A 14442-nucleotide genomic window follows, 5' to 3' on the forward strand; every position below is an offset into this window, starting at 1 on the left:
TTTTAATTCAAAAGATAACAAATAATATTTATTATACAAACACTATTAGCTCCTCACTAACCACCATATTGGACGAAAATAATCTCAACTATCAATATATAACATACCTAATTATTATAATTAATGCAATTGTAACATGCTAAATATCAAAAAAAGTTTTTATTTTATTTCTCTATTGAAACACGTACAAAACCATTACAGCAGGATTCTTAAATTCAACACATTTTACTACCAATTACAATATTTGAAAATGGAATGTGTAATTTCGAAGCATTACGGTGTATCGTGATTACACGTCGCGCTGTTATTAGATACAGAACATTGTCATGACGTTATTAGCCGTCATTGTTGGCTATGTATTATTTTCTGTTTGATAATGTATGTTAACATTTGACTATAGGGTTAGAGGCAGCGTTGGGCTACTTGTGAGTCGTCAGGTTTGATTTTGGATACGAATATTTTATACAACCTTTAAATAGTAAAAATCCGTTTTTCGGTAGAAGTTAGTGTCCTAGGTTTGTACGTCCTAGAATCGCATCGGTACCAGTTACATCTTTGGCCAAGTATTAGCTTATGTAGTGCTTTATTTACGTTCTTGATTGATGACCTTACAAGCCAACGAATTAACTTTTTTTTAGTTTGTTAAGAAACCAAACAATTATACTCAGTAAAAAGCGAAGGGCAGTTTATATCAGATTTAAATTATAGATATAATGGTAATCGGACAATTAGTTTTTATACAAGAAGGTAGACAAACGAACTAGTGGATCGTCTAATACTCGTCAATTATCGTGGTGGGTCGATAAAGATGACAAAATATGAAGAAATCATCTGATGGTTACTCACTCTAATACTTAATAGATTATAATTGATACCATCTTGAAAATAAGTTCATGAACACTGTACTACAATAAGTACAATCATCGCTGCCCATTCTAGAACCTTCCTAAGAAAGTAGAGTGAAAAATACAGTACTTAAATTCTTAAAGACTGAAAATCCTCAAGAATCCCTTTACACTCGATATTTGATTCAGACAGCTCCAATGTGCGACGCAAATCGATTCTTTGAACAATGCACTTATCGGGATTTCCAATCGGCCGAGTGTAAGATGCAAGTTGAAATCTCTGAAGTACAGCTCGGCGCTTTAGAATTTTAGTTTAGAAATAAAATGCTTTGGATTCTGAACTGTTCATTGCATAAAAATTACATATAATCAGGGTTTTTTATGGGGGTACGCGGGGGCACAGTCCCTAAAGGATATTTCGAAAAAAAACCTATTAAGAAGTACACGAAGGGGGGGGGAGTCTACAAAAATTATGAACTTACAAAAAAGGCCCACATATAATTGTATTCATTTTACTGTTGAAATAAAACTTTTTCGTATTTTATTGCGGTTTTTTATATTATGCGGTTTTATATATTTCTCTCGACGTTTCGAAGACTTTGCAGCCTAAGAATGAGACAGTGTAATACAGGGCTCCAGTGGCGACCTATATCAACGCCCCGACGAGCAGACCAGTGCGAGGCCTTTGTACCCGATTGTTGAAGTTAAGTAATGTATTTTCTTTGTGGCCCTTGCAAGCACGAGGCCTTAGGCAGTTGCCCCTTTCGCCACCCCTAAAACCTCCACGGCTAGACTGGTATTGAATCCCTCGTAGCCGAATTCCACGGCGGCCAGATCAACTAGGTTCACAGGAGATAATATAGTGCACAAGTGTGTGCGCAATACACAGGTATACTTTCTTTACTCTTATAGCCCGGTGAGACGACAATCCGACATGAACAGAGAGAGATCAGGCGCAGGGCCAACGACTTTCCGTTCATTCCGACGTACAGCGCTATCACACCTCCAAATTCTCAACTCCGACTTATGGTTGGCTAATTTTAAGATTGGGAAACCCAGTCACAATTAATTTTAGCCCGACCCAGAATTTGAACCCTTAGCGCAGTAATCACAGTCCTACCGCGTACGCGTCCGCCACCGAGGCTGTCAAAATTGGTATTATTAAGGCAAGAAGTATATTTCCACCTACCTCCTGTTGTCAAGGTAGCTGTCGTAGTCGTCTGGCGTGTTCTTCTCGTCATGCATGTCGTATAGATCTGTGTATATCGCTGACTCGAGGCGGGACGGGTCCAAGTGGTAGTTGGGGTTCTCGTATGAGAGTAGACCATTCTCTGTGGGCAAAGGAATTTGCATGTTAGTTTTGCAGGAATAATATTTGGTACTAAATTTATTAGTACATAGTTCATATAAATAGTAGCACCACAATTTAAAAAATCACAAATATGGTACTACATCGCTCTTAGTATCTCGTCATATCTCCAGAAAGCCTTTGTGTTTGTTCGAAATGACAGTTTCAGGATGGACATGTTAGTTTCATGTACAAATCACGTCATACAAAATTTAAAATTAATTATGCCCTACTAAGTAATTTAGTACAAAGTAAACTACAGTCCTGACAAATTCTTGTTTGTTGGTAGAAATAGACACAACTTGTACCTACCGTTTTAAACAAATTGACATACGATAGACCTATCGTTTAGTAAAATAGAATAACATTAAGACATAATTCTTGTTCTAGAAAAGTGAGTACAACAACTGTATTTATAAAAATACAAACGATTGAGGGTCACAAAGGAACGTCACGCCTGATATCCCAAAGGGGGAACATCAACCAAGGGGCCAGAATGCACCCATTCAACCAACCTTATCTTTATATACCAAAGCTAACCTAACCTAAAGCAACGCAGTCCATTCTGCTTAATAATATTGTTTTAAACGGTTACTGGACTATTGTTGTTTGCTGGAGCGTAGATTTAGAGCCTGTTTCAAAAGTTTCAAATAAATTTTATTACCAATTATCGTGTTAAACAACTACGTAGATATTAATAATTTCATTACCATTCATTCGGGAGCATAGATAGTGAGTTTTGTATTTGGTCGGCTTATACATCTGATTCACTCTGAAGTTGTGGAAACCCTTCTTCAAGCTATTTCTTAACACTTCATTAATTAACGTTATTACGTATGTATCAACATAAGAATCCCCGAAACATTTCTCAATCAAACTATTATGTAAATTACGTTAAGATCGAAAATTGTTTAACTATTTTTTGTCTATCCAGAGTTCTGACACATACTAATCAAAACAGAACCTCCTTCAAAGTCGATTAAAATACACGCACATTAGTTTTGTGAAAATATAAGACAACGCGTGGCACTTGGCCGGCATCGTGTAACTAAAGCTGAAACCTTAAAACAACGCTGACATTTCAGCAAGGTCTGCCAATCTGAAACATTATTATACTTCATATAACAAGATTACTTTCATTAGCGAGGTTTTTGGTATAAAAGTTAAAAAGTATTTTGAAATAGTAAAAAAAATAGAGACATATCATGCCTGTATCCCTGAAGGGGTGAGCAGATATGGCAATAGGGCACCCTACCCTATGGTGTGATAGATGGGAAGCCCATCGCCATATCAGAAACGTATTTCTGATTTCTAATACTGACCGGAAAAACCCATCATCAAGTTACCCGACCAGGGATTCGATACCAGGACTCAGAGCGAATAGTGATAAATAAGATTTTACTTCACTTTACTATCATATAATATTAAATTTTATAGGCACGTTTTATATACACAGTAAAAATAAAGACTTAATACTATAAGCAATATCTCAGAGAATAGATGTAGAGATGAACATAGGGTAAACAAAAACATATTTTACTCTAAATGATGCTTGGGCCGTACTTTCATAGAAGATCAACTTCAACCATAAAATAAATATCAAAGCCAAAAGGAAGGATTCATCATTTCAGTTCAAGAACCTGTATTAGCTTATAAGCAGACAGTCACCACTAAATATGGACAACGAATTATTGGTGTACAAAGCAATAATAAAGCCCAACTGTGGAGATTTTTCAGTAACTCCAATTGGGAAATACTTCTAAGGTTTTAGACTAACACCCTGAGAACAATATGTAACAACATAGGTCATCAGAAACTGGGAAATGTACAAATGTTTTTAAATACCAACTGTCAAAGAAGTTAAATTCTATAGCAAGAAGTATAAGGATAGACTTGGAAATTACACTAACACAGTGGCCAGATAGTATCTTCAGGCAGAGACGCTGGCCGATACTTTGGACACGAGACAATAGAAACTAAACTCTATTAAGCAAAGAGAGAGTACTCAATTGAGTGCCTTTCTTGAAAAGTTAAATTAACAATACAAAATCTGATTAAAGCTAGAAAAGTGATTGCAAAAAAACTGAAACGAAAACAAAATCACAAAAATTTATTTTGCACCAAAAACCTATCTTACAGCATAGGCAACTACATGAACGTATTGTATCGTATTCATCGAATTCCAAACACGAAAGGCTGTATATATTCCATTGAGGGTATGATGGTTGTTACAAAGCAGTGGCCGTTGAGTAAAGCCCTCCGACCCTCCAGCGCTCCCTCACAAATGGTGCTGCAGATGTCGTAACAACGCTCTTACGCACCAAACGACGTGTGCCGTGAGTGTACGCTCATAGCGTTTTCATAAGCGATTTAAAATTGTTATCAACATGTAAGATTACGATGTTATGTGTTAGCCAATCACGAATAAATTAACGAATGGGTTTATTAAAAAATATCTGGAGATAAACTTCTCCTAAATAACATAGGAAACATTTTATCTCTATCTTTTAAAAGTGCCGGGGTCTTTGATTTTTAGAAAAGGTTTTAACGACTTCCAGCGATTATTTTATAAGTGCTACACTTGCTGGATTATAATGTCTGATAGATATCTACAAAGTAAAAATTGTTCGAATGCTTCAATTGCTGAGGATAACATGTACTGCCGGGTTTACTAGGTTCCTGTAAGTAAGCTCTATACTATATCAGCTGCCGTAATTATACGCATAGAATAATCAAGTCACATGTCCCGGTTTCTGTAAGTTTCTGTAAGTAAGTCGTGTACAACATCAGCTGGCCTAATAATAAGCCTAGAATAAATCTGGCATCAACAAAAAAAACTGGTAATCACTTTCTATCATAGGAATTCTTTTTCTTACTATCAGATCAGTGTGATTCGAAAGTTGATAAATCTGATTTTTGATCACGAAAACCACCGTAATATTCTAAGACCGCTTCAGCGTGTGCCTTGGGCGGATGTAAAGCGTAGTTCACACGATGTAACAAAATGTAACGGTAACTGCGAACCCACTTCCGGCGCGTAACGTCCGCCGCGTTCCATTGTGCGGGAAGTTCGATTGATAGTTTTAGGTAATATTTTAACTGTTTCCGCCATTTCAGATGATTATTATGGTAAATATTGATATACTCTTGATATAAAAAGTTAGATATATGTTCTTAATTATAGCATGGAGTATTACTCATTGTATTCATCATACCTTAACAAGTGAAATCAAAATTCTGCTTTGGAGGCGCCATTTGGTTTTTCGTTTTAAAATTAACGTTGTCAGTACAAGAAATGAATTCCATATTTTACCACAACATGGCGAGGTTTTTTATTTTCGTGGGCAGGTTATAAATACTTAATTGTTAGACAACAGGTACAATCTACTAGGTAAATAAATGAAATAATAATGTCATCAAAAATAGTTATAGGTACATAATATAAAATATCAAGCTGTTATAAAATTTGCTTTTCATATATTTTAACATATAAGTCGTGTCATAATTTCAGAAACATACAAAAATGCCGTCAAAATTAATTCTGTATCAGTGGCGGAGGATCTATATAACCCGATCCTGCCTGTTTCCGTTTATGAGTTTATGTAGAATCATTAGAACGATTTGCAGACTGTATTGATGCATAATAATACCTTCCACTATACTGTATTATTTTCGACTCATCGAAATATCCTTTATAATAAGAATTATAACGAATATTCAGCACGAATTGCCTTTGCAGAGAAACATCAATGATTCTACACGTGAAATTTCAGATTCACATACATTCGTGCCTGGCATTCATTTGATCGAGAAATTATCCAAACATCTTGTTTACGCTAATGCATGCATGTTTATTGTGTTTTTGTTTTCTATTGCTTTGATTTGCTTTCCATACAATATTATGAATATAACATTAATTCTCTTTAGTTTGAAAGTAAACATTTTTATATATTGAAAATATCAATTAATATAAACATATTTTAAAATATTAATCACTCTCCGATGGCAAAAAATCCAAATCACCGCAGGTTAGGGCTTCAAAGTGAGGAATCTCCCGTCTGCCGTCTTCAGTAATACTGCCTTCTCTATCTGACCTGTGACCTAACGGCCAATTGAGAGCTTCTGGAGGTGTTGGCCGCAGCGCTTTGGTATCAACACATGCACAAACAACAATTGTAGAGTCGGCATCCCACATGTCAGCAATCTTGTGTGCGAAATATATATTTAGGTATTGTCTTTTTCGGCCTAAACAATATTTATTATTATACTTAATAAGTGATTAGTATATCATACATAAAGGTCTATTGCTGGTGGGATATATTTTATATTCACCTAGATAGAAACCACCGTACACAAGGTGTTAAAACCTTTCATAGTGGCCAATGTTATTATGTCGTATTCTGGGGTCAGCCTGAGTATATCCGATTCCAACAGGCCGGCATAATTGTGTAGATTGCCGAGGGGTAATCATCTCTCGTAGTCGACATTCCATTGGACTCTACTTCACTTACCATCAGGCGCAGTGTCACTTTTTCGTGCTCGAATATTTGAGTACATTCTTTCTGTATTAATAATCTTGAATGTCTTGTATTTACTGGTATCATGACTTACATCAAACATCAAAGTATAACCATCAATGCCGTCATACAAAAATCAGTAATCCTCGCACGTCATCAATTAGACTATGTTTTAAAGTTTGCCCGCTAGACAAGCCGACCGCGGCGCGTCTGAAGGTCGTGGAAAATCAATATTCGTACCTTTGTACCGGCCTGACGTAGAGATGCAAAGGAGCTAAGGGAATTTGGACCTTAAAGATATTTCGTGTTATGAATGATTAAGAACATTGAAGTTTAAAGTTTTATTGCTGCATTGGTTAATATCTTGGGATGTAAGATGTTAATATTAAAATATTAAGTAATTTAACTAACAACAATATTCTCCAAAACCGAACGTAAAGCTAGCGTAATGTTTTTTCAAATTAGTTTTCCCTGAGACTTGCTGAGTTTCACTGCTCGGTGTCATAAAATGAGTGCCACTGCTGATCCTGGCTTACAGGAGTTGTAGGGTGCGAGGGTGAGAAAGTCTCTAATCTCTAGCGTAATGTTCCTGGGCAGCAGATATAGACATTGCGTTAAAACCTAGCTGGATTCCCTCGTACAACACCTACAACCTACTGAGAAAATTCCAGTAGGATAAGAGCGCATCCAGCCTTCAAGTCAGAAGGGGGTCACATAGTCGAGGTCCAGAGAGGACACACCCAAATAAATTACAAAAGTAAATCTAATTACAAAATCTAATATGTTATTGATAAACATCAAAATAATTTGAATCAAATAACGATATCAATTTCCTCTGAACATTAAAGAGCACGACTACTATTATGCGTGCCATTCGCGTGCATTTGCTATCATATTAGATATATCAATGAGATTTATTAAAATCAGTAGTCACTTAATCCCATCCCAGGGGGGGGGTCATGACCCGACTGACGCCTCCCTCTCCTCCGGATACGCCTTCGATTAGATATGTAACATTAAAATTTTTCATCCTCTCAATGTTTGTGATATAACAAATCTTGCACTGTACGTGTTAAAAGCTTCCGAGATGTCCTGGAGCAATGCCAATGCATGTTGTGAATCCTAAGTGCACTGACTGATTGTGAAAGTGTCGAGACGACTTGGCGTGAGTTTAAAATCCTGTCACAGCGTGTATTTTATTTGTTTTCAATTTTTGAATCATACATATTTCGATGGTTTCTAATAAACTATACATATTTCGATGGTTTCTATTAAACTATCGTATAGGTGTTTAGCACCAAACCCATAAAAAAAGTTAGTAAATGACTGTTAATGAAGTTTTTATTTCGTTTTTAAATTAAATGGGTTTAATAGTAGCCAGTACCTTCATAACAAAACGCCAAAAAGTGAATATCACTATTTTTCCCCTTACGATAGTTTACTTAAGAGCAGAAGCGGCTTTACCTATTGTACAGAGTGTGCGCTGCACACGGGCGCAGTGTGTTAGGGGGAGGTACACACGACACCTTCAAAGAAACACGCGTTGCTCGCGACACTGGCGCTCTCAAACAACCTGTGCCCGTGCTAAGGCCGGCGAGCAGCTTCGTTACTTTACACAATAACTTTTGATTGAATATTTAGTATCAAATTTTTTAAATATTATATTGTCTCCTAGGGGGCGCGAAGGAATTGATTGCACACGGGCGGCACATGAGCTAGAGCCGCCTCTGCTTAGGAGCCATCGATTTATAGTCAGAATAACATTAAGTAAACCTATTCGTGGATACTTTTAGTTAGTAACATATTTTTACAGGTTAAGAAACACAACCAGATATATTTACTTCATAACTATGCTGCGGAAATCCAAGCACAATTATTTATTTTATTATTAAAAGGAACAATTTACAAAACATAAATGTCTGATTGATACAAGGTTTCAAACAAAATGCTAAACATTGTTTTAATTATATATTTTTTTATAATTCCTAATCTACTACTTATGTTTTGTGATACATTCAAAAGTACACCAAACATTTCTCTTCTAGTAAATACGAAATGTGAACAAACAGAAACACAATACACTCGACCATTACTTTCACAGGTGTTAAACTTCTAATTTGTTTAATGACAACCTTGTCATTATTGATTTAAATGTTGATAGCTGCGTTTTTAACTTGCTTGCAACAATCGTAAAGCTTAGTAAATGATTGTGTTCGGAAGAACTGGTGATAGGTCTGTCATATTTGAGAGTCAACCTGGATATGTATCACCGCAATGTATACTTCTGCCGCTAAGCAGTAGTATGTAGTCACTGTTGTGTTTCGGTTTGAAGAACGTTGTAGCCAGTGAAACTACTGTATATAAGGCATAACATCTGATGTCTCAGGATGGCGAGCGCAGTAGAATACCAAACAATACTTTATAATTCAAGGTGATGGATAGTGTTTCTACTGTTTATGGGCGATCGAATCGCTCACCATCAGGCAAACAGCAAGCACGTCTCGTCATTCAAAGCAATAAAAAAGAAAAACAACATGAATTTATAGTAGGCAAGATATTTTTCTGTTAACAGACAAATAACCATGAATTTAACCACATGTCACTGTACAGAGCTCGTCACTCTAATACAAGGCGTCCATAAGCCTTAACTGCCGACTTAGGCATCAAGCAGACGCTGAAAATTTGTTATCAAGAAACTACTATAAAAGCTAACAGTTGCCAGTCACTGAAGTAAGGTCTGGGGGTCCAATTCCGTCTATAGGAGTGAATCTGTATTTTTGCAATTACGGGCGTTCTATTTGAGGTACAGCTTCGATAGTCGGCTAGGTAAAAGCGCCAAAAAATCCCTTATTTACCCATACGGCTATCAAAGCTGGCCTTCAGTTAGAATGCCCGCGATACAAAAAGACGAATGTCGGATATCCCTCCGTAGAGGGAATAGAGCTCCCTGCCTGTATCTATATGTGTTGTGTCTCTCCAACAAATTCATACTACGTGACGCCTAACGACAATCAAGTTTTGGTATGTTAAGTGTTCCAAAAAACATCTAACAACTTAGAAGAGTAGTATATTTGGTAGTACTAGGGCTTAATATCTGCATTAAGCCTCTATATGTACCTAATCAGATATACTCTAAATTTGGCAGACACTAAACCAAATTACACAAAAAACCTAATTAGATCATCAACAACCATATGTGTTCATAATAGTTCAAATTGCCTAAATTACAGTGTCATTCAATATTCGACCTTATTGCATTTGATTTGACATTTGTAGTAATGACTAGAAAGGCATATCATTATGGGCCATAATGGTATTCTATGGTCAATATAATAAATCACTTTGACCTGTTGCGAAAGATATGAAAATGTTTTAGCCGTTTGAATACACGATCCCAATCTCAATCTTCAATCCGATTTCGAGAAATTTCAAAAAACCTTTGTTCTGATTGGTCCATTTTTGAGATAGATCGGAATAGCGATTGGAATCATTTATTGAAAATGGCGGTTAGAGACAATTGAATTGAGTTTTTAATCGACTTAAATAATATGGTCCTTAAACGATACTACTGAATAAAATTTAATTTAAAAGAATACACGTGCTGTTTAATACTGAATGACCGCTTTATGTGGCAAGTTAGCTCACTATAATATAAAATTAGAATAAGCTCTGAGAACAATTAATAATTTTGCTAGCCATTACTTGCAGCTGTAGATATTTGTCGAAAATTAATTAAGAAAGTAATATTATTAAAACACTGCGTTGCTCATGACTTCGCACGCTTGCAAACCCTTTCCCGCTACAGTCCATAAAAGACGAACACTAGCGACACTTATTTAAAAATCTGATTAAAAAAACATACATCTTCCATGGGAACAAATTTCTTGGATATAAAATAGCCTATGTGTAAATCTACGAAATGGTCAACCCATGTGCCAAATATCATCCAAATCCGTGCAGCTGTTTCTGCGTTTACTTCTGACAAAAATCCAAACATTCCCATTTATAATATTAGTAAGAGTAAGATTGCCCCACTTGGGAATCGAACCCAATAATTTCCTTCACTGTAAGGCAGAAATAGCTGAATAAACATTTTACTATTTACAGAATCATTTCCAAATATTTGGACACAAGGACGCTCTATGTAGAATTGGAACATGTTATCTGTACATCGAAGTTATTTTGTCATTAGTTTTATTTTTTGATTGCAAAAGGGAAATTAATGTTGACACAATTTTGTATATTTATTTTGAAAAAAAAAAATACTGCCGTGCTAAGTGCAAAAGCGGTATATCAGGGAAACCTTATTTCGTGATAATCGAAGTTTGGTAAAAATAATAAAACTGAGATAGAGATTTTTTTTTAAGGTATTTTAACAAGTTCTAAGCAAGATACCGTTATTTAGGTAAGTTCATTGGATCGGTATTTCTTTCTATCTGATGACATACAAATCAAGTTTTTGATTTTTTTGAGATATCGCTTCTGAGCTTAACACGGCAATATACGTCGCAGAACAAATAAGCGCTGGAATAAGAATGTTCTGGAGTGGAGACCGCGTCTTTGCAAACGTAACGTGTGACGCCCTATGGCTATATGGCGAGACGACTTCCAGAAGAAGGCTGGCAGCGACTATGCATAAAGTAGCAGACCGGGCTCTGTGGCGTACCTTGAGAGGCTTATGTCTAACAGTGGACTCCAACAGGCTGATGGTGATGATGAAATGTTAGAGTTGTTATATACATGCCAACACGCGAAACGCATTTAAAGGGTCCTGTAAACGCAGAACTGATGAAATATTAGAGTATGCCGAGGCGCGAAACGCATTTAAAACGCCCTATCGACTCAGACAGTCGAATTCTGTTACTTTTACTAATTACTTTTACAATGCAGATAGACGATGGCTAGAAAGAGAAACCAATGTCCTAAAGTCCAAAAAATATTAATACACATAAATCGTTTCATTTACATCGATGAACATTATTATTTGAATATTTGTGTTTCCAACAAACCAAAATGGACTTCAAAACATAACATTCACAGTTCAAAATGGGTTGTAAAAACACATACGTAACGGTTAGCAGTAGTTTTCTAAAATTAGAGTTGTTATGTGCAAATGAACGGACGAATGGACGCGCGCGCGATTCCAATATTGAGAACAAATATCGATTCGATTCATTCATTACTCGTGTTACATCGCACAGAATAACTTGAAGTATTTAAAATACTAGTCAATATTTAACTAAAGCCACTGTAAATATAATATCAGCCCCGTATATACTGTCCCACTGTTGGGTCTCCTCTACTACTGAGAGGGATTAGGCCTTAGTCCGCCACGCTGGTCTAGTACAGATTGACAGACTACATATACCCTCAAAATTCTTATAGAAAATTCAGGTATGCAGGTTTTCTCACGATGTTTTCCTTCACCGTTAAAGGAAGCGATAATTCACAAATACAAACATCATTTTTTAAAAAGTCAGATGTGTGTGCCCTTCGGATTGCAACCTGCTAACATCTGTCTCGGCGGTCCATGCCACACCCAACTTATCACCGCTAATCTCAACATACATATTACTAATTTATATAGATAGCTGTCGGTATTAATTTTATCTCTAAATGCACTATAAATAAGATTGAATACTCACTGCCACGCTTATGTAGACCCATGACGTCTGGTTTCTTTTACATCACCCGCTTCTGACGATCCTGATCAATATTCCACAACAGGACAAATAAACCTTTTATTTACGTACAAATTGTAACACTCACTGAATGTAAAATTGCAATATGCAAATGCGCGCAATGTTTTTTGTTGAAAAGCCTGTGTTTATTGAATACTAAATTGAGTTGGATTGCAATATTGTTAGAATTGAGTTTTAGGAATTACTCAACTGGGCAGAAAGTTTTGTTTTCTCCCACCCAAATTTAAGAGACGCTTAAAGGCCAAAGTGCGTAAGAGTTGCTTAAACCAATTTTGATATGATCGTTGACCTTTAGTCATCATAAAGATAGGTTAAAACGGTCAAAAAACTCGGGTGGGGTTTTAAGGTTCAATGAAATTTGTAAAAACTGGCAGTAAATAGGGTGATTTTTTTTTACATTTTTCGATTATAATGAATTTCTTGGTTCCGTCTGACAAAACTATATAATAATTAAGTTTAATACCTATATTAGCCTATCCGATTTGAACTAGTTCTAAAAACATCCACAGTTATTTGCTGGTAGTAGGATATATTTCACATAATAGTGTCCACCGTACACAATACGTTAAAACCCGCCATAGTGGCCCACGTAAGTGGCGCGGGATCAGCCGTGTATTGGTTCCAACAAGCCGGCATAATTGTGTCGACTGCCGCGGAATAATCATCTCTTGTCAGTCGGCATTCTATTGGACTCCACTTACCATCAAGTGCAGTGGAGTCACTTAGCAGAGCACATATAAAAAAAAATCATTATTAAACTTCCAACAAAACAATGAACAACCTCGCGAACATTTAAACTAATGAAACATTTTACGTAAGCTACTAACAAATTATACTGTTTTTTATATTAAAAGCGAAGCGTATGAGTCACTTTGACAAACACTGCGAATCACAAATAGCTATTATAGAATACATGACGTGATCAAATTAAGTTCTGAATATATGTAAACTGAAGTATTAATCATAAGTCAAACTGTGTTTCATATTGCAAAAAAATGAAATTCCAAATTGACTTAGTCAATGTGCAAGCACAGTTGGGTAGATGACTACTTTTTTTTAAACGTTCGACAAAAAAGGTACACAATAATAAATTATTAAGCTATGAAATTTAATGGAAAGGATAGCTGTCGATTAGATAAATGGCAAACTGTGACGTCACCGAATGTCATTTGCCATAAAGGTGCGTGCGTGAAAGAGATAGCGTAACACCACCACGCCCCCAGTTTTGGTAACAATATTTGAAATATGAATAACTGCTATATTTTTCAACCAATTTTAATGCTGATTTAGCAGAAAACAAAACCTTTTTTGTATTAATTTCTGTTACATTCAGTAATGAAAAATCAAATATAAAAAAGTATTCTATTAGAGATGCTGTTTGATACATCTGGAGAGAAAATCTGGACGGAATTCACCATCTTCATGTACACTAAAGACATCAAAGTCTAGTGTAATCAAAACAAAATAGACAAGCAAGACTTATGCCATCTGTTGCCCAGTCTTTATCGTAGTGTACACTCTCTCACCGAAGACTGGCGGGTATCGTGTACTTACATAAAGAAAGTGAACTCGATGTAACAGTTTTCAATTTTCACACGTTCCCGCGATGTTCACTTTCATCGGCGTCGGTTACATTTAATTGTACACTAATTATTTTCTCATAATAGTAAAAGTAAAAAAATAACAATAATTTGACTATGTAACAACTTTGCAGTTGTGTTGTGGAACGCCGTTTTGAAAGATCTAATATCCTAAGCTCCACTTCTGTCGGAATTTTCAGTCATTTTGAATCTATGATTTCCACCATAATATTTTTTGCCGTAGGGGCGGCCCACAACGGTGCAGTTCTAGTAATTGGCACTCCACAATTTAATTAGTAGCGACTACTTGTAATTTAATTTAATATTGTGAAATCACAGATCACATCCATCTAGCCTACTCGCAGCGACATCTGGTGAACTTAAAATTACTTTCCCTCATTGACAATGCACCCACGTATTGGTATATCTCAGGTGCTATCAGATGACCTA

The 14442-nt window shown here is 36.0% G+C and overlaps 1 protein-coding gene across 5 annotated transcripts in view; it reads right to left on the minus strand.

Annotated features, from left to right (window-relative positions):
* The window catches only part of LOC115455551 (protein Fe65 homolog), an 81140-nt gene that overhangs the window by 23016 nt on the left and 43682 nt on the right, over window positions 1–14442 (minus strand). For 3 of the 5 annotated variants that reach the window (XM_037447700.1, XM_030184175.2, XM_037447703.1), the window contains one exon: window positions 2035–2176. In XM_037447700.1, the coding sequence (XP_037303597.1) occupies window positions 2035–2176 (142 nt within the window). Of the gene's footprint in view, window positions 1–2034; window positions 2177–12355; window positions 12548–14442 lie in introns of all 5 variants that reach the window. The other 2 variants (XM_037447701.1, XM_037447702.1) reach the window with 2 other exon arrangements.

This window comes from Manduca sexta, chromosome 7 (assembly GCF_014839805.1).
Source record: "Manduca sexta isolate Smith_Timp_Sample1 chromosome 7, JHU_Msex_v1.0, whole genome shotgun sequence".
In the NCBI taxonomy this organism is placed as follows: Eukaryota; Metazoa; Arthropoda; class Insecta; order Lepidoptera; family Sphingidae; genus Manduca; species Manduca sexta.